General features: G+C 53.9%; 1 protein-coding gene across 1 annotated transcript in view; it reads left to right on the top strand.

Moving 5' to 3' along the window:
• LRRC75A (leucine rich repeat containing 75A) overlaps window positions 1-17613 on the top strand; it is a 93812-nt gene that overhangs the window by 50615 nt on the left and 25584 nt on the right. The window contains exon 3 of the mRNA XM_082328018.1: window positions 6927-7039. Coding sequence (XP_082184144.1) covers window positions 6927-7039 — 113 coding nt within the window. The remainder of the gene's footprint in view (window positions 1-6926; window positions 7040-17613) is intronic.

The following is a 17613-nucleotide window of genomic DNA, read 5'->3' on the forward strand; positions in this document are numbered from 1 at the left end:
CTTCATGCTAATTTGTAATAACTGATTTGAGGCATGTCAAAACCATTGAGGATGATCTGTCCTAGGGCTTCCTAGAGCATCTCTCACTATTTTATGTCTTTGTTTTCCTGTGTAATAACTCTGTTTACCATTGTTGAATATAGGTTTTTTCTTTCAACTGTTGGTTGGTTTTTTTTTTTGCTTAATAGTCCAAACCATTATCCTATTGTCCTAGCTAATTGCCCAAGACAAATGAAACAAGGAGCAGGATTTGGAAAGCAATCTATCATTCTCTGTATTTTCTGGGTATGAAATAGGTCGTGTTTTAAGGGTGACGGTCCACTGAACTGTATGGAAAGCAAACATCTTGGCTGAGGGGTCTCCACACCAAATATTCCGTATGCAGGGAATGGTGCTCCCAGGATGAGTGCAGTTTCCCTGGCCTGTGGCTGCAAGGGTTTGTGTGCACCAACTGCAAATCCTGCAGCATCCAGAAAGGAATGATGCAAGTTTGAAAAGCTTTTTAAAAGAAACAGAAAAGGGAAACAAAAAAATTAAATTCTAATTAAGTCAAAATCATGGTTTTGGACAGTCAATTTGGGACTTTTTGCATGTTAAGATTTGCAGTACAGCACCTTTTTTTTGCCCGGAGGCTGACTGCAAGCGACAGAAACATGGGACTGTGTAATAATGTGAGCAAAAACCTGTCGCTTCCTCCACCCCGAGACAATGGCTAATTGTTCTAATTTGGGTCAGTCCCCTGCTGTGCTGCAGCAGGAATTCTTTACCAGGGCTCCTTAATCATTAGTGTTGGCCTATTTAACATGCTGTTTGGCCCCGGTGCAACCCCCCCGGGCTCTGCACGCCACCAGGGATTCTGCTGCTGAGGGAGGAGTGGGTGATTAATTTCTTAATGACAACAAATTAATTTGCAATAACATCTTTATCACAAGGCTTTCATATGCTTTGCATCCTCCTCCGAGCTCTCTGGCTGCTTCTTTTGGAGCAACCCTGAAATTCGGGTTATGAATACAACTCTGACCTCCTTGCATCGCCCCGGTGTCGGTGCCGCACGGTGATGCAAGGAGGGCAGGCAGTGACACTGTGGTTGCTTATCCCCAGTGAAAACGCGGGCCTGTTCACCCCATGTTTGCTTTCCCATGGTGTCATCCCTCTGTTTCCAATTACCCCCTCCCTCCCCCGGCAGAGCGGCGAGGAACGCGTCCAAGGATCGCTTATTTGTGGTTGAACGTGGTGAGCAGATGCTGGGCGATACCTCACCGAGGGGCCGTACGGGATCTGTCGGTGCGCGGTGCTGGTAGAGGCCGAACAGTTTCTCTCCTGTGCCGCAGGTGAGACCATCAGTGAGGATAAAACAGGTCCCGCTGCAGAAACCAGGGCAGGTTTAGCAGGACGCAACGGGGGCGAGCCTGGCTCCTAGCCTCTACCTGCTCTCATTTATCCCTGGGCTGTAAGGGAGTCCCGTTTCAAGTGCTGTTGCTCCATCCCTTCATCCAGAGCTCTCCCCTCGGGGCTGGAGCCAGGCTCAGGAGCCTGGTGGTCCCCGGCACGTGCCTGGGAACCCCCTCTGCCGTGGGGACAGACGGGGCTGGGCTCGGCTCGTGCCTCTCCCCCTCGTTTTCCAGTAGAACGAGATCCTGGTGGCACGGGACTCGTTGCGGATCACAGATGGGGCATGCGGCATGAATCCCTCTCCCAGCTGAAATCTGTTAAGGGATTAAAATCTCATGAATCTTTGGGCTCCTCCTGGCAGCAAGCAGCCGCCGCCTTCTCCAGAGGGCTGGAGGCAGGCGAGGATGGAGGAGGAACGACGGGGAAAGGGGCCCTTTGCAGGGAAGAGCCTCTGCTCTCAGCTTTCCCCTCATCCCTCCTCCGTCCCGTGCTCAGCATCGCGTCTGATGGCCAGGAACTGCACTGGGTCTCTGCCAGCTCGGAGGGGACACGGTCGAGTAGGAGCCCAGACATTGCCCAAAAACGGCTTATCTGAGCCGATGCTTGCTCCACCTGCGCTTGCTCTTTGTGGGCTCCGCGGCTGCCCGTGAGTCCTGCTGAGAGCTGGGATGCTGCATAAACGGGCTCTGCGAGGCACGTCTTCTCCTGAAAACTTTCCAGCTGAGCAGCCAAGATAAATTAAAAGGAAAGAGGGTGCCGTACGGCTTTCTTGCTCCTTGTACAGAGGCTTTGCTCCCCGTCGGGGTGCTGCTCAAAGCAGTTTTTCTGCGTGCGTGGCACAGGTTGACGCAGGGGCTGTACAGGCGTGTGCGAGATCACAGCGCCGAGAGCTTTTGCAAACTCGCAGATGTTTCCAGGTGTGGGGCTGATGGATCTGCAGGGGCATAGCTCATCGCCAGCGTCTTACCAGCATTGATCAGCATTGATCAGCTGGCCTGCGAGTGTGGTGCTAACAGAAAGGGCATATCCCAGCTCTACGAAACAGGCTTGTTCCTGGCAGCATCATCAGCTGGGAAAGCTGAACTCGCTGTGTGGTCTTCCCCATCTCCCCACCCCTGAGATGCTTTGCGGTTTTCCTCCCAGAGGTTGGAAACCAGAGTAACAACTGCACCTTCCCACGCGCGTGCACCGTGAACGCCTGATGCTCGAAGGAGCCGGGTCTCCCATGGTATCGCTGGCGATGCCTTTGCTGGAGATTCACCCCTATGTGTTATTTCAGGAATGATTACTGCTGCAGTTTGGTTCTGGTGGTAAGACAAGACGCTTAGCGAAAACGGCAGCTCTCGTTGTACATGCGTTGCGCTTGATTATTGTCCCTTCTACGGAAAGGGCGCGTGGTGTTTGCCAAAAGCCCGTGCTGCGGGTTTGAATTTCTGCAGGTTGAGGTAAGTCTGCCTTGCCAATCATGCACCCTCTGACCGCAAAAAAATCCAGGCTTATATTGACCTTACGGCTGTAGCGGAGGAGCTGTTCGATAAGTGATGCGATGCAGGTGGGGCAGAAAGCCCTTGGCCAGTGCCTTTGGTTTTGGGGGAAGTGGTTAATCACTGGAAGCAGCAAGGGGGGCAGCAGCCGCCCACCCCATGGGGTTTGTGCCGTCTCTGGCATCCCGCCGGGGGATGCTGGTGGTACGGAGCAGAGGGGATCGTGCTGGACGGAGAGCAGGAGTGCCACCTTGCATCAAAGGGAGGGTGGGCATCGTGGTGTCGTGCTGGCCTGGCGTCAGGGAGCCGACGGCTGCCCGTGGGGACAGTGCTCGGCATCGCCGCCCCTGCTGCAGCAGTGCGCCAGCCCCCGGCTCCCCCGGCAGCCCCGCATGCAGTGCTCTCCCCGTTCGCCGGGCAGCAAGATTAAAACTTCATCAACACGAGCGAGCTGGGCTGATTTTTAAGCTGACTCAGTTTTCAAACAAGCTCTTGGGCTCAGTCCCACCAGGGTGTGTGTCAGCTTCAATTATTTCCTGCTAGGCTTGGATCATAAACAACGAAAAAGCCTTCGTTTAGGCCGTCAGACGAGTGTCCAGCTCTGCCTTTGGCGCCGCGTCAGCTAAACCCCTTCTTCTGCGCACGTGTTTTGTGCGACCCAGGGCAGCTCTCGTGTGCCGGCAGTCAGGCCGGGGCGGCTCCGGAGCCTCCCGCAAAGCTCTCGGGAGGAACGGCAGAGGTTTAGGAAGGGACCTAAAAAAAGCGGGTTCCTGAAGCAGAGGTTTGTGTCTCCCTCGTGGGCAGGTGAAGCGCAGTGATGGGAATGAGATGTGCAGAAGCAAGGAGCCCGACCCCAAAATCAGCATGTCTTACGAAGGCTCTGAAATGGGCTGTTTATTTATCCCAGTGCTAAACTGGGGCATTTACCTACAGACCACTACAGACCGGTGTGGAAAAGACCATGCTGTTGTGGCTGGCTTACACCCTTGCACGGTGCCGAGACCAGAAGGAGATGCATGAGTTGCTGTGTGCAGAAGTCATGTTCTCTAAATCACGTTTTTAAACCCCCAAACAGAAGTAGCCCGGTGCCTGCAGGGCTTGGGGGTCGAGCTTGCTTGTGAAGAAAAAAGGGCTGACCGAGTGGGCTGGTGGGGACGACCGTGTGAAGGGGGAGCTGGCTGCGGCCACCGACGGAGGGAGATAAGGATTAAAACATGCTTTGCCCTCCGCTAGCATCTTCCCTCGGAGCCCCCGATGTGCTGTATCGGCGTTGATGGCCGATTTGCTGCGTTCTGTAGAGGGGATTTCTTTGGGCTGAATTCCTCAGAAATTGGCTTTATGTGAAGTTGAGGTCTGAGCTTCCAGCAGCCGCCGGGACGTGCCACGTCTGGCGGCTGCACGCTGCTTGGGGAAAAAATCTCTTTTCGGGGAGAGAAGATGGTCCTGCACACTGGTACCAGCAAAAACTTCTTCCTTTTACTTTCTCTGCTTTTTTGCCACATTACTCCTGTGAATCGTTTCACTTCCCCGACAGTTTAGCCGTTGGGGTGATACTGGAGACAATTCTAATTCTCTCTTTCGGGGTTATATTGGAGGCATTTTGCAGTGCTGAATTGCAACACGGTGGCTGCTTACCCCACCGCGGTTTAGCTGGTTGTTTCCGTTTCGACAAGAGTTTTTCCACGCGACGCAGTGAGGGCTCGGAGGTGGAAACCCCCGCGCAGCGCTGAGGGGGGACGCTGTTCTTCCCAATGCTTTGCAAGGGGAACAGCTGAAGAAAACAGATGAAATGAAAGCTGATGGCACTAGGCAGCTTGCTGTGGATATTACGCAGAGTTAAAAAAAAGAGGGTAGGTGTCAAAATTCATGGTGTTTTCTTCTCGCATTAGGGGCGCTGGTTACACAGCGAGGAAGGTGTTGCTGGCAGAGAGCAAAGGGAGAGCGGTGAGAGGGAGCAGCACATGCTGTCGCCTTCCCAAAACGTTCTGAGGCTTTAATTAAAGAATGGCTGCAATGTGTTTCCAGACCTTCCAGTGGAAAACATGAAATAAAACCTTCTCTTCATTATTTTTTCTGTGTTAATTTGACAGGCTGGGTCTCCTAGGGTCCATCCATCCCCAGGCCTAGAGCGCTAGGTATTTCTTGCCGCAGCGTCGCCAGCAGGAGGGGGGATTTCGGCGTGCCTGAGGTTTAGCGTAGGCTGGCGTCCCGTTGAAATTTGCGGGATTAAAACCCTTATTTCAAGTTAAGCGTGGTGATAAATGAGGTGTTGAAAAGTATGGGTTTAAATATGCTCTTAAACCCATATTTCCTCCTCTGCAAACTGGGAAACAGGAGGTGCGGCCGCAAACGCTCACGGAGCTCAGATGCGAGACGGCTCCCGACTCGGAGCGCGGACCCGGGGTGCGCCGTGCCCTGCTGGTGTCCGCGGAGCTGCCGCGACCGCCCGCCGCCGCGCGCCTGATGGAGGGGGTGAGCGCCGGTGCCGTCGCTTCCCTGCCCGTCTGCGCAGCTGGAGCGGGGCAAGCATCGCCCTGAATTAAATCCGCTTTTGCTTCGTGTTAGTCGCCGCACAGGCCCTTGGACATGTCTGGGAATAAACTACCCTGATTTCTGTTCAAGGCTTTGTACCTTGCAGAGTGGATTGAACAGAAAAGCTGAAGACCGCAAGTCCTAGGCTGATATTTCAGCTCCAGCCGTCTGCAGATATGCCCTTTCTGTCCTGGTTTTGTGGGGTTTTTTTACCCTGCAAAAGCCTGCTGTAATTGTTTCCCTGCACACTCAGGGGCAATTTGTCAAAATCGCTATTGCTCCTTGGTTAATTCAATATTTATAATGTCTTTGTAAGGCTGGTCCCGCTCTGCTGCCGTGGAGGCTGAGGTAGGCTGCAGGAACCGCGCGGCCCCGCCGGGGCGCGGGGGCCCGACGGGAGGACGCGAGGGCGGCAGCAGCCGGGTGTCCAGGCAGGGAAGCGGCAGCTCAGACCCTGCCCAGCGCGTCCCAGCGCGTCCCAGCGCCCAGCGAAACCCCGAGCGATCGGCGTGAATGAAGAGCAGCAGCGAGCCGAGCCCGGGCCAGTTGCTTAGTTTAGGGCTTCCTATTCAGTTTCTGTGTCTTCGCTAAGATGTTTCATGATGCAGCCTTTTCATAAAAGCAGGCAGATGCTGCCAATTGTCACATCTTGATTTTTTTAATCATTATTGTTCTTTAGGTCAGGTTAATCTCTGCTTGTGGCCTTTCAGAGAGCAAGCCAGGCAGGGCAGGACGGGTGGTTTACATTATTGGATGTCATAGCATGCATTGTATATAAAGATCTTGAAATGAAATATTGATTCAACAGTCCAGATACTGGTATTTGTATTTTATTTTATTTTTAGGAGCCAAAATTTCTAGAACCAAATTCTTAGAAACTTTCAGAGTTGAAGTTTTCCAAGCCACTGTCCTTTTGGGTGGAAATTTTAATCAGAATTGAGAAGACTCCACCAAAGTCCCGGTTTTCCTTGAAGCGTTTTTTTTCCTAACAAATACACGTTTTGAGAGTTTCAGGTGAGCGCAGTTCCCGAGATCTCCGTCAGCTCACAAAGCCTCTTGGTGTTTGCTCTTTTGTAAAGCAGTTTTGACGGTAACAGGTGGGTTGTTTGGTTTATTTAATCAATCTCTTTAGTGCCGAAAGCTGTTCTGTAGTGTCAAACGATAACAACGCTGCTGCTGAATGAACGGCAGAGCGCCGGCGTGGGGATCCCCCGAGCCCCGCGCAGCAGCCGAGAAGGGAGCCGGCCACCCTTCACCGGGCAGGGCTCGCGCGCCCCTGCCTTCGCTCTGCAGCAGCAGCGTCCGCGCCGCCCTTGGTGAAACGCCCCGTCCCTGCAGCATCTGGGCAATCAGTGGTTTGGTTTGGTTTTTTTTTCCTCCCTTCCTATACAAGTTTTAGTGTGGTTCCTTAGGACTCGCCAGCTCCTAGCAGGGAGCCGCTCCAGGGTCGGAGCATCCCACGGGCGTCACGGTAATGCTGCAGACACCTTACCTGGCACCCTTCCCTTGTCTTCACAGGAGGGGGACTCGCTCGGGGCCATGGAGAAGCTTTGCCGGCAGCTCACCTACCACCTCAGCCCCCACTCGCAGTGGAGACGCCAGGGCATCATGAAGAGGAAACCCCAGTCCTGGTGAGTCGGCTTTCGAAAGCCACGGTCACCCCCGTGCGTCCGTCCCCTCCCTGGCCCTTCAGGCCTTGGGAGCACCCGCAGGCTCAGGGCAGTGGGAAGGGGGTTTCTCCACGATGCTTCTGGCCACGGTGTGCAAATGGGGGTGCTGGTGGGAGCTGCCTGTTGCACACCTGCAGCAATGGGAGGAACAAATCCATCACGATGAAGGAAAGTGCTTAAAACCGTTAGCCAGGGCTGCGAGGGAGCCAGGAGGTCAAAACCTTCCGAGCTTGCCACAGCCTCCAAAATCCTCGGTTGTCTCCGGTCTGACCGGTGTTTCCCCCATGCAAGGTTGTGTTACCAGGTTGCTCCATGCTCACGCAGAGGTGCTTTCCTCCTTTTCCGTTTTCCTTTCCCTGTTGCATTGCGGTTGCAGAGGAGAGCAGCAGGGTGGTGTCCAGGGAGGGGGAACAGCCTGGAAATCCCGAGCCATCCATCCTCCAAACATCCCCGTGCTGGGCATTGGAGAGCAGGAAACAAACTGCTCCAAGGTGTCCTAATTAGCCGGTAATTAATGTGCCAACGTGTCACCGCGTACTCCATGGCTTGCCGCGTGTTTACACAAAAGGAACCGTTCGATTAAAAATCGGGAGTAAATGACCCCGGTCCCCTCCTCGCCCGGGTCCTCAGCAAAGCGTCCCAGCTGCCGACGTCCTGGATCCATGGAGCCAAAAAACCTGTGGATGAGGCTGATGGGAACAAAAAGGGCTCCTTGTTTTCCGTGATGTTATGCATTACATATTTAATTTATTATTTTTGTTTAAGGAAGTGAGAAATACAAAAGAAGCCACAATCTGGCAGAGTCAGGATTTGCATCCAGGTGCTTGCTCGTGGTCCCAAGAGAGTTTTGGTTCCTGTTGTAGTACACGCTGTGTGTAGCCATAGTGGGGACTAATCCTGTGAAAAAACTTAGTCTGAATAGAGGAGAGGGGAGGAAAATGGGCGCAAGAGGAGGACAGACCTGAGGGAATAAAGGACTGCATGGCCAAATAGGGTTAGGACCGCTTCTCCCAGAGATCTGGCTCGGCATCCCTTGCACCCAGTTGTCCTGAGAGACCCAAACGTGGAGAAACGCCTCCCTTCCATCAGCAGCGGTAACACTACTTCTGTGCGTTGAGCGTTTTTAAGGTGTACTGGTGACTAAAATTTGCTCTTTGCCATGGAGCGGCAGAAGTGGAGGGAGTACGGTGGGGCTGCGTGCCGTGAGGCCGTACCCCGCGGGCTGGCTCGGCCCGCGGGGCCGGGTGAGGAGCCGGGAGCTCCGTTACCCTCGTGGGTTTTGTTCTTAAACAGACTAGGAAATGCACAGCCCTCGTCATCCCATCAAGGCTTTATTGAAGTTACACTGATATGGCAGCACGGAGCTCTTCAGAGCCCAAAAGACAAGAAATTCTTGAAAATGAAAAAAATTAAAGCAGTGCTTTGTGCCACTCTGTCTTTAATTACCAATCCCTGTCCTTAATTCTCAGCTTGGAGCGGTTGTGCGAACGTGTCTGCGTGCCGGGGATCTGCGAGGCTTTATCTTACAAGCCTGCCGTAATGCTTCCCTGTCCTTGGAAGAGCCGGGAAATAGCTGAGGTTTTTCATGGTTTTAATAGCAGGGATGAGGTTTTGGCCGTAACAAGCCCTGACCACAGGGCAGCAACCCCGGGGCTGCCAACACGTGGCACTGGCTGCTGGCTAGTTGAAGCCAACCCTTTGCTAGAAGTTGAAGCCAACCCTTTGCTAGAAGTTGAAGCCGACCCTTTGCTAGAAGTTGAAGCCGACCCTTTGCTAAGGTCTAAATGCCTTAATAGAGAGAATATATAAAGAATAGAGAGAACATCTGTCTTCCCTGCGCTTGAACACCCACTGCTTTGTTTTAACGGTTGGACTCAATGATCTTAAGGGTCTTTTCCAACCTTAACGATTCTGTGATGCTGTGATTTGTGTGCCAGCAGTTACCTTACCCTCTCGGGGACGCTCCCGCTCTCGGGCGTGTGTTAGTTGGAGGGTGATTCCTTCCCCAGCCGACGACCGGCGGGTGCTTCCCCAGAGCCCCCTGCCCTGGGCTGGGGTTTGCAAGTGCCCTGCGATGCCTCCGAGGGAGTATTGGGGTCTTGTTCCCAGGTGTCGGTGTTGGCTTGACCCAGCCCTGCTGCCAAATGTTGCAGGAACTTTTAAATATTAATTTTACACACTTTTTAGCGTATCTGTTGGCCACCCACAACCATCAGTGCTCTGCTCCAGGGGGTAATTAGCAGCTGGCTCTAATGACCAGGGACTACAGAGCCCATCTTTGCATCCGTCTCCTCGCAAGGAAAAGAGCCTCAGCTTGGTGCGGGGATAGCAGAGGGACCCTGGTCCCCGCTGGTGGAGTAGGAGAGGACAGAGACAGATGAGAAATAAAAACGAAGCCTGTGGGAATACTTTCCCAGCTCTTTCTGTAGCTGGTTTTATCAGGCCACATCTTGTCCTGTTCCTTTGCTGGTTGCTTTTTGTTTTGAAACTAAACAGAGCCAATAAATCAAGCGATTCCTGGGCTTTCTTCAAAGTTCCCATTCCTCCCATTCCTCTCCCTCCTTGTGTGCTGGTTTTTGGGGGGGTCTGGCTGTGCCCTCGGGAAGGTGTTTGGTAAGGAGCTATGGATGACCCTTGCAATTAGGATATGGTTTGTTTTGATTTATTGGAGGCTACCCCTGTAAAATCCCTGTTTGCGCAGGCTCAGGAGCAGTGCAGCCCGGTGCCTGGGAAGTCTGGGACCTGTGGCATGGATCCCACCAGTCTGTGGATTAACTGCTCCTCTTTGGAGCCCGGGGCTGGCTTGCTCTCTCTCCTTGATGCTCAGACACGTTCCTCGGTGGCCCCCGGCACTGCGAAGCCAGCGGCCAGTCTGGGGCAGAGATCGGGTGTCACAGCCGTCATTTGAAAAGGAAAAGCCCTTTCCTTGTTTTTGGGGGGAAACTGGCTTAAATTCACAACGGTGACAGTGAGCCTTTGCTCATCACATGGCCAGAGCGCAGGGGGCTCCGTCAGTGCTTGCCATCCTGGGTTATTAGGGGGAAAGCATTGGAAAATGCATGCTGTTGTGGGTTGTGCGTGCCGTTGTGTTGCAACAGCGATTTGATAGTGACTTATTGGCAAAAAGCGCAGCAACCGGCCCACGAGCCTGCCTGCGCCGGTGGCGGGAGGGACAGCCCGGGCTGCAGCTCCCGCAGGCTGGGTGCCCGCGCAGCCCCGTGGTCCAGCCCGCGGTCCCCGGTGGCCCTGAACGCAGGCTCATGGGTGCCTTGCAAGCGTTCGCCCCCTCTGCCCGGGCTCTTCTTTGCGGGGATGAAAACTAAAGCTGAAAGCGTGGGCAGCACAGATGGAGCCTCGCTCACAGCAGGGGGGTTTATTGTTCAAAGCCTGTTTTATCCTGCCTGTCGTGGTGATATCAGTCATGTTTGGGGCTCAAGTCTCCTCTGACTGCTTTTTTATAGACTCCAAAATCCCTCAGCTTCCCTGGAATTACTCTTGCTTTGCAGCGAGGTCGGTAAGGTCCCAGGAGAGCCCAGCGTACGGTGGCTCCTCTCTACGGCAGCAGCCCCCAGCGGGAGGTCGTAGGTAGGAAGAGGTGCTTGCTCTGGGGACTAGATGATCTTTGGAGGTCCCTTCCAACCCAAACTATTCTGTGATTCTATGATTCTTTCTTTCTTTGCTCTTTCTTTTCCGACTCTCCTGCAAGACAACTTTGGGGTCAGAAAGGGACAATTTGGAGTCATCCGCTGTCCTGTGTTGCAACCTGACTGGAGGATCCCTCTGCGGGAAGCACGTCACCGTGTGCTTTGGCTGTGGAAACCTGGTCTCTTGTCCCCTGCACGGTGATTCTTGACCTTGTAATGAGTGTTTTGGCTCTGTCCCTCGTTTCCTGCTGATAATTAGGGATTGCAGCACAACGGCAGGGGTTGGCGGAGCCCGTCGTGGAGAGCTCCCGGTCCGGAGCTGTGGAGTTACTCAGAAATACTTTGTTAATTAGAAATGTGTATCTTTGGGATGCATTGTGCTCCCGGGTCCCGCCTGCCAGAGGCACGCTCGTTAGCACGCTGACTCGTAACAAGCAGAAACAAGCATCGTAACCTGGGCCGTGGCTTCATTAAGAGGCAGCATTTCTCCAGGCTCACGGCTGCGCCCGTCTCCTGATGCTCACAGTCCCTCATCCCCTGCAGCTAGGTTAGACATGCTGGAAGGGTTTGGGAAGGAATTGGAGTTTAATTATCCCTAATTATTGGGAGCACATTTGTGGGAAACGGAGGCTGGTATGCAGTCTCATCGGCTGCGTTAGCGCAGTGCTGATCCCTCTCTTTGATTCACAGGTTTCCCCAGTTGTGGGATCCAGGCACCGCAGGCACTAGTGGGGTGCTTCCCTCTTCTTGCTCAGGGCTAGCGAAGGGCTGGTGGCCTCTGGGTGTCATCGTATTGCCACCTCCTCCCATGCCCACAGCCAAATTATTAGTGGGCTAGTATCCCTTCTTCACTAAATGCCTGGCATTTCCAGCAGGCGTCGGGGGACGTAGCCACCAGCAGCGGGGTGGATCGGTCCCTCCTGGACCAGCCCGTCCTGGGGCCCCCGGCACCTCTGCCGAGGTCTCGCCGGCGCGGTGAGCGAGAGCCCTGCACGTGGGCGCAGCTCGACCGAGCGCTGAGCAAAGCCAAATAGCTGTAATTGGTCTCACCAGAAATGTGGCAAAATAATTACAAGGGGAAATTGCTTTTCTTTATTCTGCAACTGCTGTATTCGTTACAGCTGATAATCGGAAGCAGAGCAGCCGGAGGAGGAGGACGGGGACAGATGATAGGAAGAACTGGAGCTGATCTTTTTGGTCGGTCGTGCTACGGCCAGGCAGCCTGCCGCGTAGGCAGAGGGGGAGGCTGGCGCTTTCCGTTGCCATCTCGCCCCGGGCATCGCATTCGGTGTGCGCATGGAAAGAGCCAAATCGAGGGATAAGCTCTTGGCGCTGGCTGCCCCGCTCTGCCGTGCTGCCTGGCACCGGAGCGCCCAAACCTGTGCCAAATGACCTTATTTTTTTTGCATATTAGAAATCTGTCTGTCTTTCACTCGCTGTCTCCCCTCTGTGCCTCCCTCTGCATCACATATATTTATATTAAACATCCAGGATGAAAATCAGCGTTTTGCCTGGGACGGTAGCCAACAGCAGGAGGATGAAACCAGCCTGCTAAAGTAATTTGTATGTCTCTGGCTCTGCCTAGGGACATGGTTACAGGCCAGCGTTTAACTAGCAAGTGTTGCATTAGATCCTGGAATCTCCCTGCTCCTCCAGCTGCCAAGCGCTTGCCTTCAGTGTCACAAAAGCAAAACTGGTAATCAAAGCTCCGTGCGTCCGTAATTGCTTTGGAGCGCGGGCTGGGACGCTTCGTGGGCAGGGAGGAGGTGTTTCCCAGGGGAAACGGCCGCCGTGGCTTTGCCGTGGCTTTCCCATCCCCGGGGAGTCGTGGCCAGTGCGGTACCTTCGTTTGCCGCCCGTGTTGCCGCTGTGCCCGGGAGCGATAGCGATGAGGCAGGGCCGCAGCCGGGAGGGGATGGAGCGGTGGTGCCCCGCCGGGCTGGGCGGTGGCAGCCGCTGGAGGAATATCGATTAGTCATATCGTGACGGCGGTTTCCATCAGGTGAAACCCTTTCTCACACACAGTTCCTGTTGATGCCGCTGGAGTGCGAAGCATGGAGGAATTTAGGGTGAAGCAGCTCAGTCTGAGCACTGGAATTAAATGGGGTCAATCTGGACCTAAATCTGTGGATTTTTTAACTCTGTTGTTGATCCGCAATAAGCAGAGAAACCCCCCAAAAGAAGCCCGTGCCTGCCCTGAGCCTATGAGTACAGAGCTTATGGGGGGGTCCGCACCGGCGTGAGCCAACGTGGCGCTTTCTTCCCTTTCTAAAACCATTTTATGTTTCAGAGCTCCCGGCACTCGCTCGTGCCAGTCCTCCCCCCAGTGCTGGGACATGTGAAGAGCAAGAATCTGATTTTTTTTTCTCAGTTCACGTGGGGTTTTTCAGGTAGTTTTACTTAGCTCCATGCAGCTCTCTTTTCTTTGCCTCTTGTCCTTTTTGCTGGCGGCGGGGCCGGCCTGGCTGCGGGGCTCGGGCGCGGTGCAGGTGTGGGCAGCAGCTGGGAGCGCGTGGCCCAGCGCGAGGGTGAGGGGCCGTCACCCCGCTGTGAGAGCGGCTCCGCGGCCGCCCCAGGAACGCGCCCGGTGAGGATTCGCAGGGAGAGGGGCCGCTCGCTGTTGCTCTTTGCAGGGAGCGCGGCGGAGCAGCCGGCCGGCTTTCCCACAGCCCCGCATGAGACCATTCCTATGGCTGATGGAGAATCTTAATTATTTCCCAAGTATTTATGTACATAAAGGATGAATCATGCCCATAGTTGGTCTAAACAAGGTCTTAAACAAGGGCAACATTCTTTGCTGGCTCTGGTAACAGCAGGAATATAATTTATTTGTATTTTGTTCATAAATCCAAGAGCTGCCCTTCTTTGAGACGTACATGCTGGCGTGGAAACCAGCTCTGCCCACACGTTGCCTGCTGCCTGTGGCCGCTGTGCACGCAGGGCATAGCTTCATAGGATTTTTCATATTTAGCTGGTGAACACAGATCACTTGAAACCTACGGGCCAAATCCTGTAGCAGTAACGCAAACGCAACTTCTGTAGGTACCCAGGTAGAGTAGGGAGCTTTCGGTTATGGACTGCGGAGCAGATACGTACCTTTATCCAGCTGAATTTCGTGGTGAAATGGAGATGTCGTCACCTCCTGTTAACACCAACCTCCCGATGCGAGGAGTGGGCACGGTCGCTCTGCGCTGCCCAGCCTGGGGCTCCGAAGTGGGTCGGAGCTAGAGCGGTCGCTGCCTCGCTGCCGTGGGGTGTCACGGCGTTCGATGGGGTGTCACGGCGTTCGATGGGGTGTCACGGCGTTCGATGGGATGTCACATTCTTCAAAGAGATGCCGCATCGTTCAGTTTTCTTCTTGCGCTTTCTTGCATCTCTGCTGCTATGATTTTCCCCACTGCATTTCCCCTGCCCCTTAGCAGCAGCAACCTCGTTTATGGGCTTTCTGAGCTGTCTCTCTCCTTCATTCCAGTCCAAAAGCACCTTTATGGCTTGGTTGCACTAGATCTTGTTCAGCTAAATTCCAGTTTAAACAGTATTCTTTCATCTCCGCTCGACAAGCAGCGCTTGTCAGTGCTAAACCACGTTCCTGCTTTGTTATGCATTACTCTAACATGTCAGTCTGCAGAAAAATGACATTGCTCCTAAGCCACTCGAGGAGCATTCTTGTTTATACTCATTTATTGTGTTTTACCACAATAGCCATTGGGTTCTTAAGGTAACTGTGGCAGCAGGGACAAGGTGACTGAAGGGAAGGTAGAGCTGCAGAGTTTGCAGGGTGGCACGAGCGCACCGGGAACCACTGAGGTCTTTGCGTTTGGAAAAGTCAGGTCTCTTCTCAGGAGCCTGCATATGGATTTAGGACCCAAATATTAGGTACTTATTTTCTTCACTCTCTTGTTTAAGCCTCATTTTCTATTTTGTTGTTTTCTTAACACGCCTAAGGGACTGAACCAAGCACCCACGGGGATGCTCTGCTCGTGCATAACCTCGGCACATCATTGCCCGTGCGAAGGGTGAGCCCCGGTCCCTCAGCACGGGGGGTCTGGCAGCCTCGCACGCTTTGGCTCGTGGCTCGCCACTTGGGCAGCGTTGATTTTTCTCCGTCTCAAACAGTTTTGCAGCTCAAAAGCCATCATTTTTCTTTGGCGACAGGTTAGGAAAGTTGTCTCGAATGGGTTGTAATTCTCTGAGATGGAGGATCTATTTAACCATAAAGGTGTCCGACAGTAGCTGTCATTTCTGTCTCTCTGCGAGGGTTGGTGTGAATAGGGTGGAAGCAGCAAACAGGGCTTTTTTCTGTTGCCATATATTTCTGCGGGGAAATTACTGCCTGTGGCCCTGCCTCAATGGGAACCGCGCTGGGGGTGTAAAAGCCCCTGCATAATAGGTACTTCTCCATGTAATATGTGCAAATTACAGGGCTATGCATGATAAAGCAAGACAGAATCTCGTGTTTGTTTTCTTTGATTTTCCCAGCCTAAGCAGGGCTGAAAACGCAGCGGCCGTTTCCTCCCGCTTTCTGCATCCCTTCGTGCCGGCAGCGCCTGGGCAGGAACAAGCCCGAGTTTAGCCCTGTGAGACGTTGTTTTGCAGCAAGCCAAGGAGGACAGTTGGTAGCCCAGGGTGGAAGACAAACCCTCCTGGCGTTGGCTTTAAGGGCTGATACCTCCAGCCCCCGGTATCGCAGGGTTTGGCCCAGCGGCCATAGCGTGCCACATCCACCGTGTGCCAGCTCCATCAGCGTGGTGTAAAATACTGCTGCCGAGGGCAAAAATCCTGCTTGATTCATCCTGCTCCAGCCCTGCCTCGGGCTCCCGCCTTGTCCCCGGCCCTCAGGCCCATGGCACGTTTGGGACTGGGGACATTTGGGGTTTGAGCTTGGGTTTATGCATCCGCAGGTTGGATCTGTTGAGCTGGGAAAACAGGTACTGCCAAAGCAGCTGTCCCAGAGAGGAGGACGGAGCCGTGTCTGCTGCTTTATGGAGGCAGGAATCGGCTTCACAAGGGGAAATGCAGAGAATAGGTTTTCCCCAGATAGATTTTCCCTGCAGAAGAGTGCTGTGTGCCTGGGATGAGGCCACCTTGCTCCCTGTCTGCACGGAAAGCTAAACCCCCTTTGCTTCAGAGTGGAAGAGTGTGACAAGTTGCCTTTTGCTGAGCAAGACCCTAGTCGGTTATAAAAGCAACGTGCTGCTTTTTAACCCTGAAAGGGGAAGCGCAAACACCTCTCCTGGACCCCTCGTTCCTCGCTGGTACGCATCTCCCGTTGCCTCTGCCTCCCGCCGCGGTGGGATGCGGGAGTCTGCCTCCCCCCGTGCCACCCCGGGATTTTGCCCAGCGCTTTGCAAAAGGCATCACCGGAGCCTCACGCACGACGCTGCGGAAGCCTGCCCAAATATCCGCCAGGAGCGGCAATAGGGAAGGTTTGGCAGGCGTCGTCCCCAAGACGGCACGCTGATGGGGTTTGAGCGGAGCCCCGCGAGGCTCTGGCATGGTCCCTTGCTGCTGGGGGCAGCTGGAAACGTGCTTTTCTCCCTTCTTTTCAGGGTCAGCATAGCAATAATTTGGAGGTGTTTCACCTCCGTGGGATGCAGAGCTCCCAGCTCCTGTTTGACTGTAGCACCCAAACGCCAAGGGCTGCTCACCCTGGCGCTTCCCAAACCAGTTCACCCCTCCAACCGTGGCACCGCTGCTTGCTTGGTTTTCCTTGGTATTGCTCTGTTTTCCATGGTGTTACAGGAGGTGTGCAAACACGCCAGGGAAACGCGTTTCACCGAGGCAGAACGCTTCGGCGTCCTCCTTTACACCTGGGAGTCAGCCTGAACTCCCCTTGGCTCTCCTACCACCCTCTGATGTGGAATCCTTAGAAATAACCTCGAAAACACCCGGCTGAGAGTGCAAGCGAGTAGCTCGGGACAGCTTTGGGAAGGCAGGAGGCTCCAGCAGGCTGCAGCAGTTTTTAACCCGTGCTTACCTGTGGTTTGGATGTTCTCCATTGCGTTTGGTTAACAGGTAGAGAGACCTGTTAAAACAGAAGAGAAGGGTGTTTTGATTTAGTGATGGACTTACAGGGTTAAGCAGCCTTATTTTGTTGGTAGGAATGATCTTTTTAGCATCCCACTCGTAATTTCATCAGGGGCACAAAACATTTCTGTCCGGGAGGAATGCTGGGTGCTGATTTTTCATACTTGTTTGCAGTGCCTGCTTGCATTTCTTTATAAAGCCTTTGTGAAGCAAAAAAGAGGGAGTCTTCGCAGGGGGGAAGCCTGGTGCATGAATAATGTGCCCTTCCTTTTGAAAACAGAAAGAGAATGAATGTTTGTGGATGAGAATCCTCCGCTGCTGCCGGCAGCTTGTGGGCGAGCCATGGGAGAAGTCGTAGCTCCTGCAACAAACGGTCTCTTCAGAGCATGCGACGCAAATCCGCGGGCGGTGGGAGGCGGCTGGAGCAGGGATTATGCCGTCTCTCCTCTTCCTTAAAATCCCATCTATGCGTGTGTGTGCGCGCACGCACGGCGGGCGTGCTGGTAGCTGCTGCAGAAGAGCGGAGAATTTGTGAGCTTTGGGACCCATGAGTGGGCGATCTCTTCTGTCTGTGTCAAAGGGACTTTATTTTGCCCTGTTACATGACTGTCCCAGGATCAAAAGGGACAGAGCAGCAAAGTGCTTTCCGGCGCATGGAGCAAATGCTGCAAAAGCCAGACTGGGATATTGCCTGCTGCTGTAATTTCAGGGTGTGTTGCAGACCACTCGGCTTTTGCAGTGGAAAGCAGGCAATTTCCAAACCTCTCTGCTCTTCCCTGCATAGCCTGGGACTTGGTGCATGTGTTTGGGATGGAGAAGAGCCAAACTCTGGTTCTTGGTGGTTCTTCAGGCTGCCTGGGGTTG

Source organism: Platalea leucorodia (assembly GCF_965183815.1).
Source record: "Platalea leucorodia genome assembly, chromosome: 16".
NCBI lineage: Eukaryota > Metazoa > Chordata > Aves > Pelecaniformes > Threskiornithidae > Platalea > Platalea leucorodia.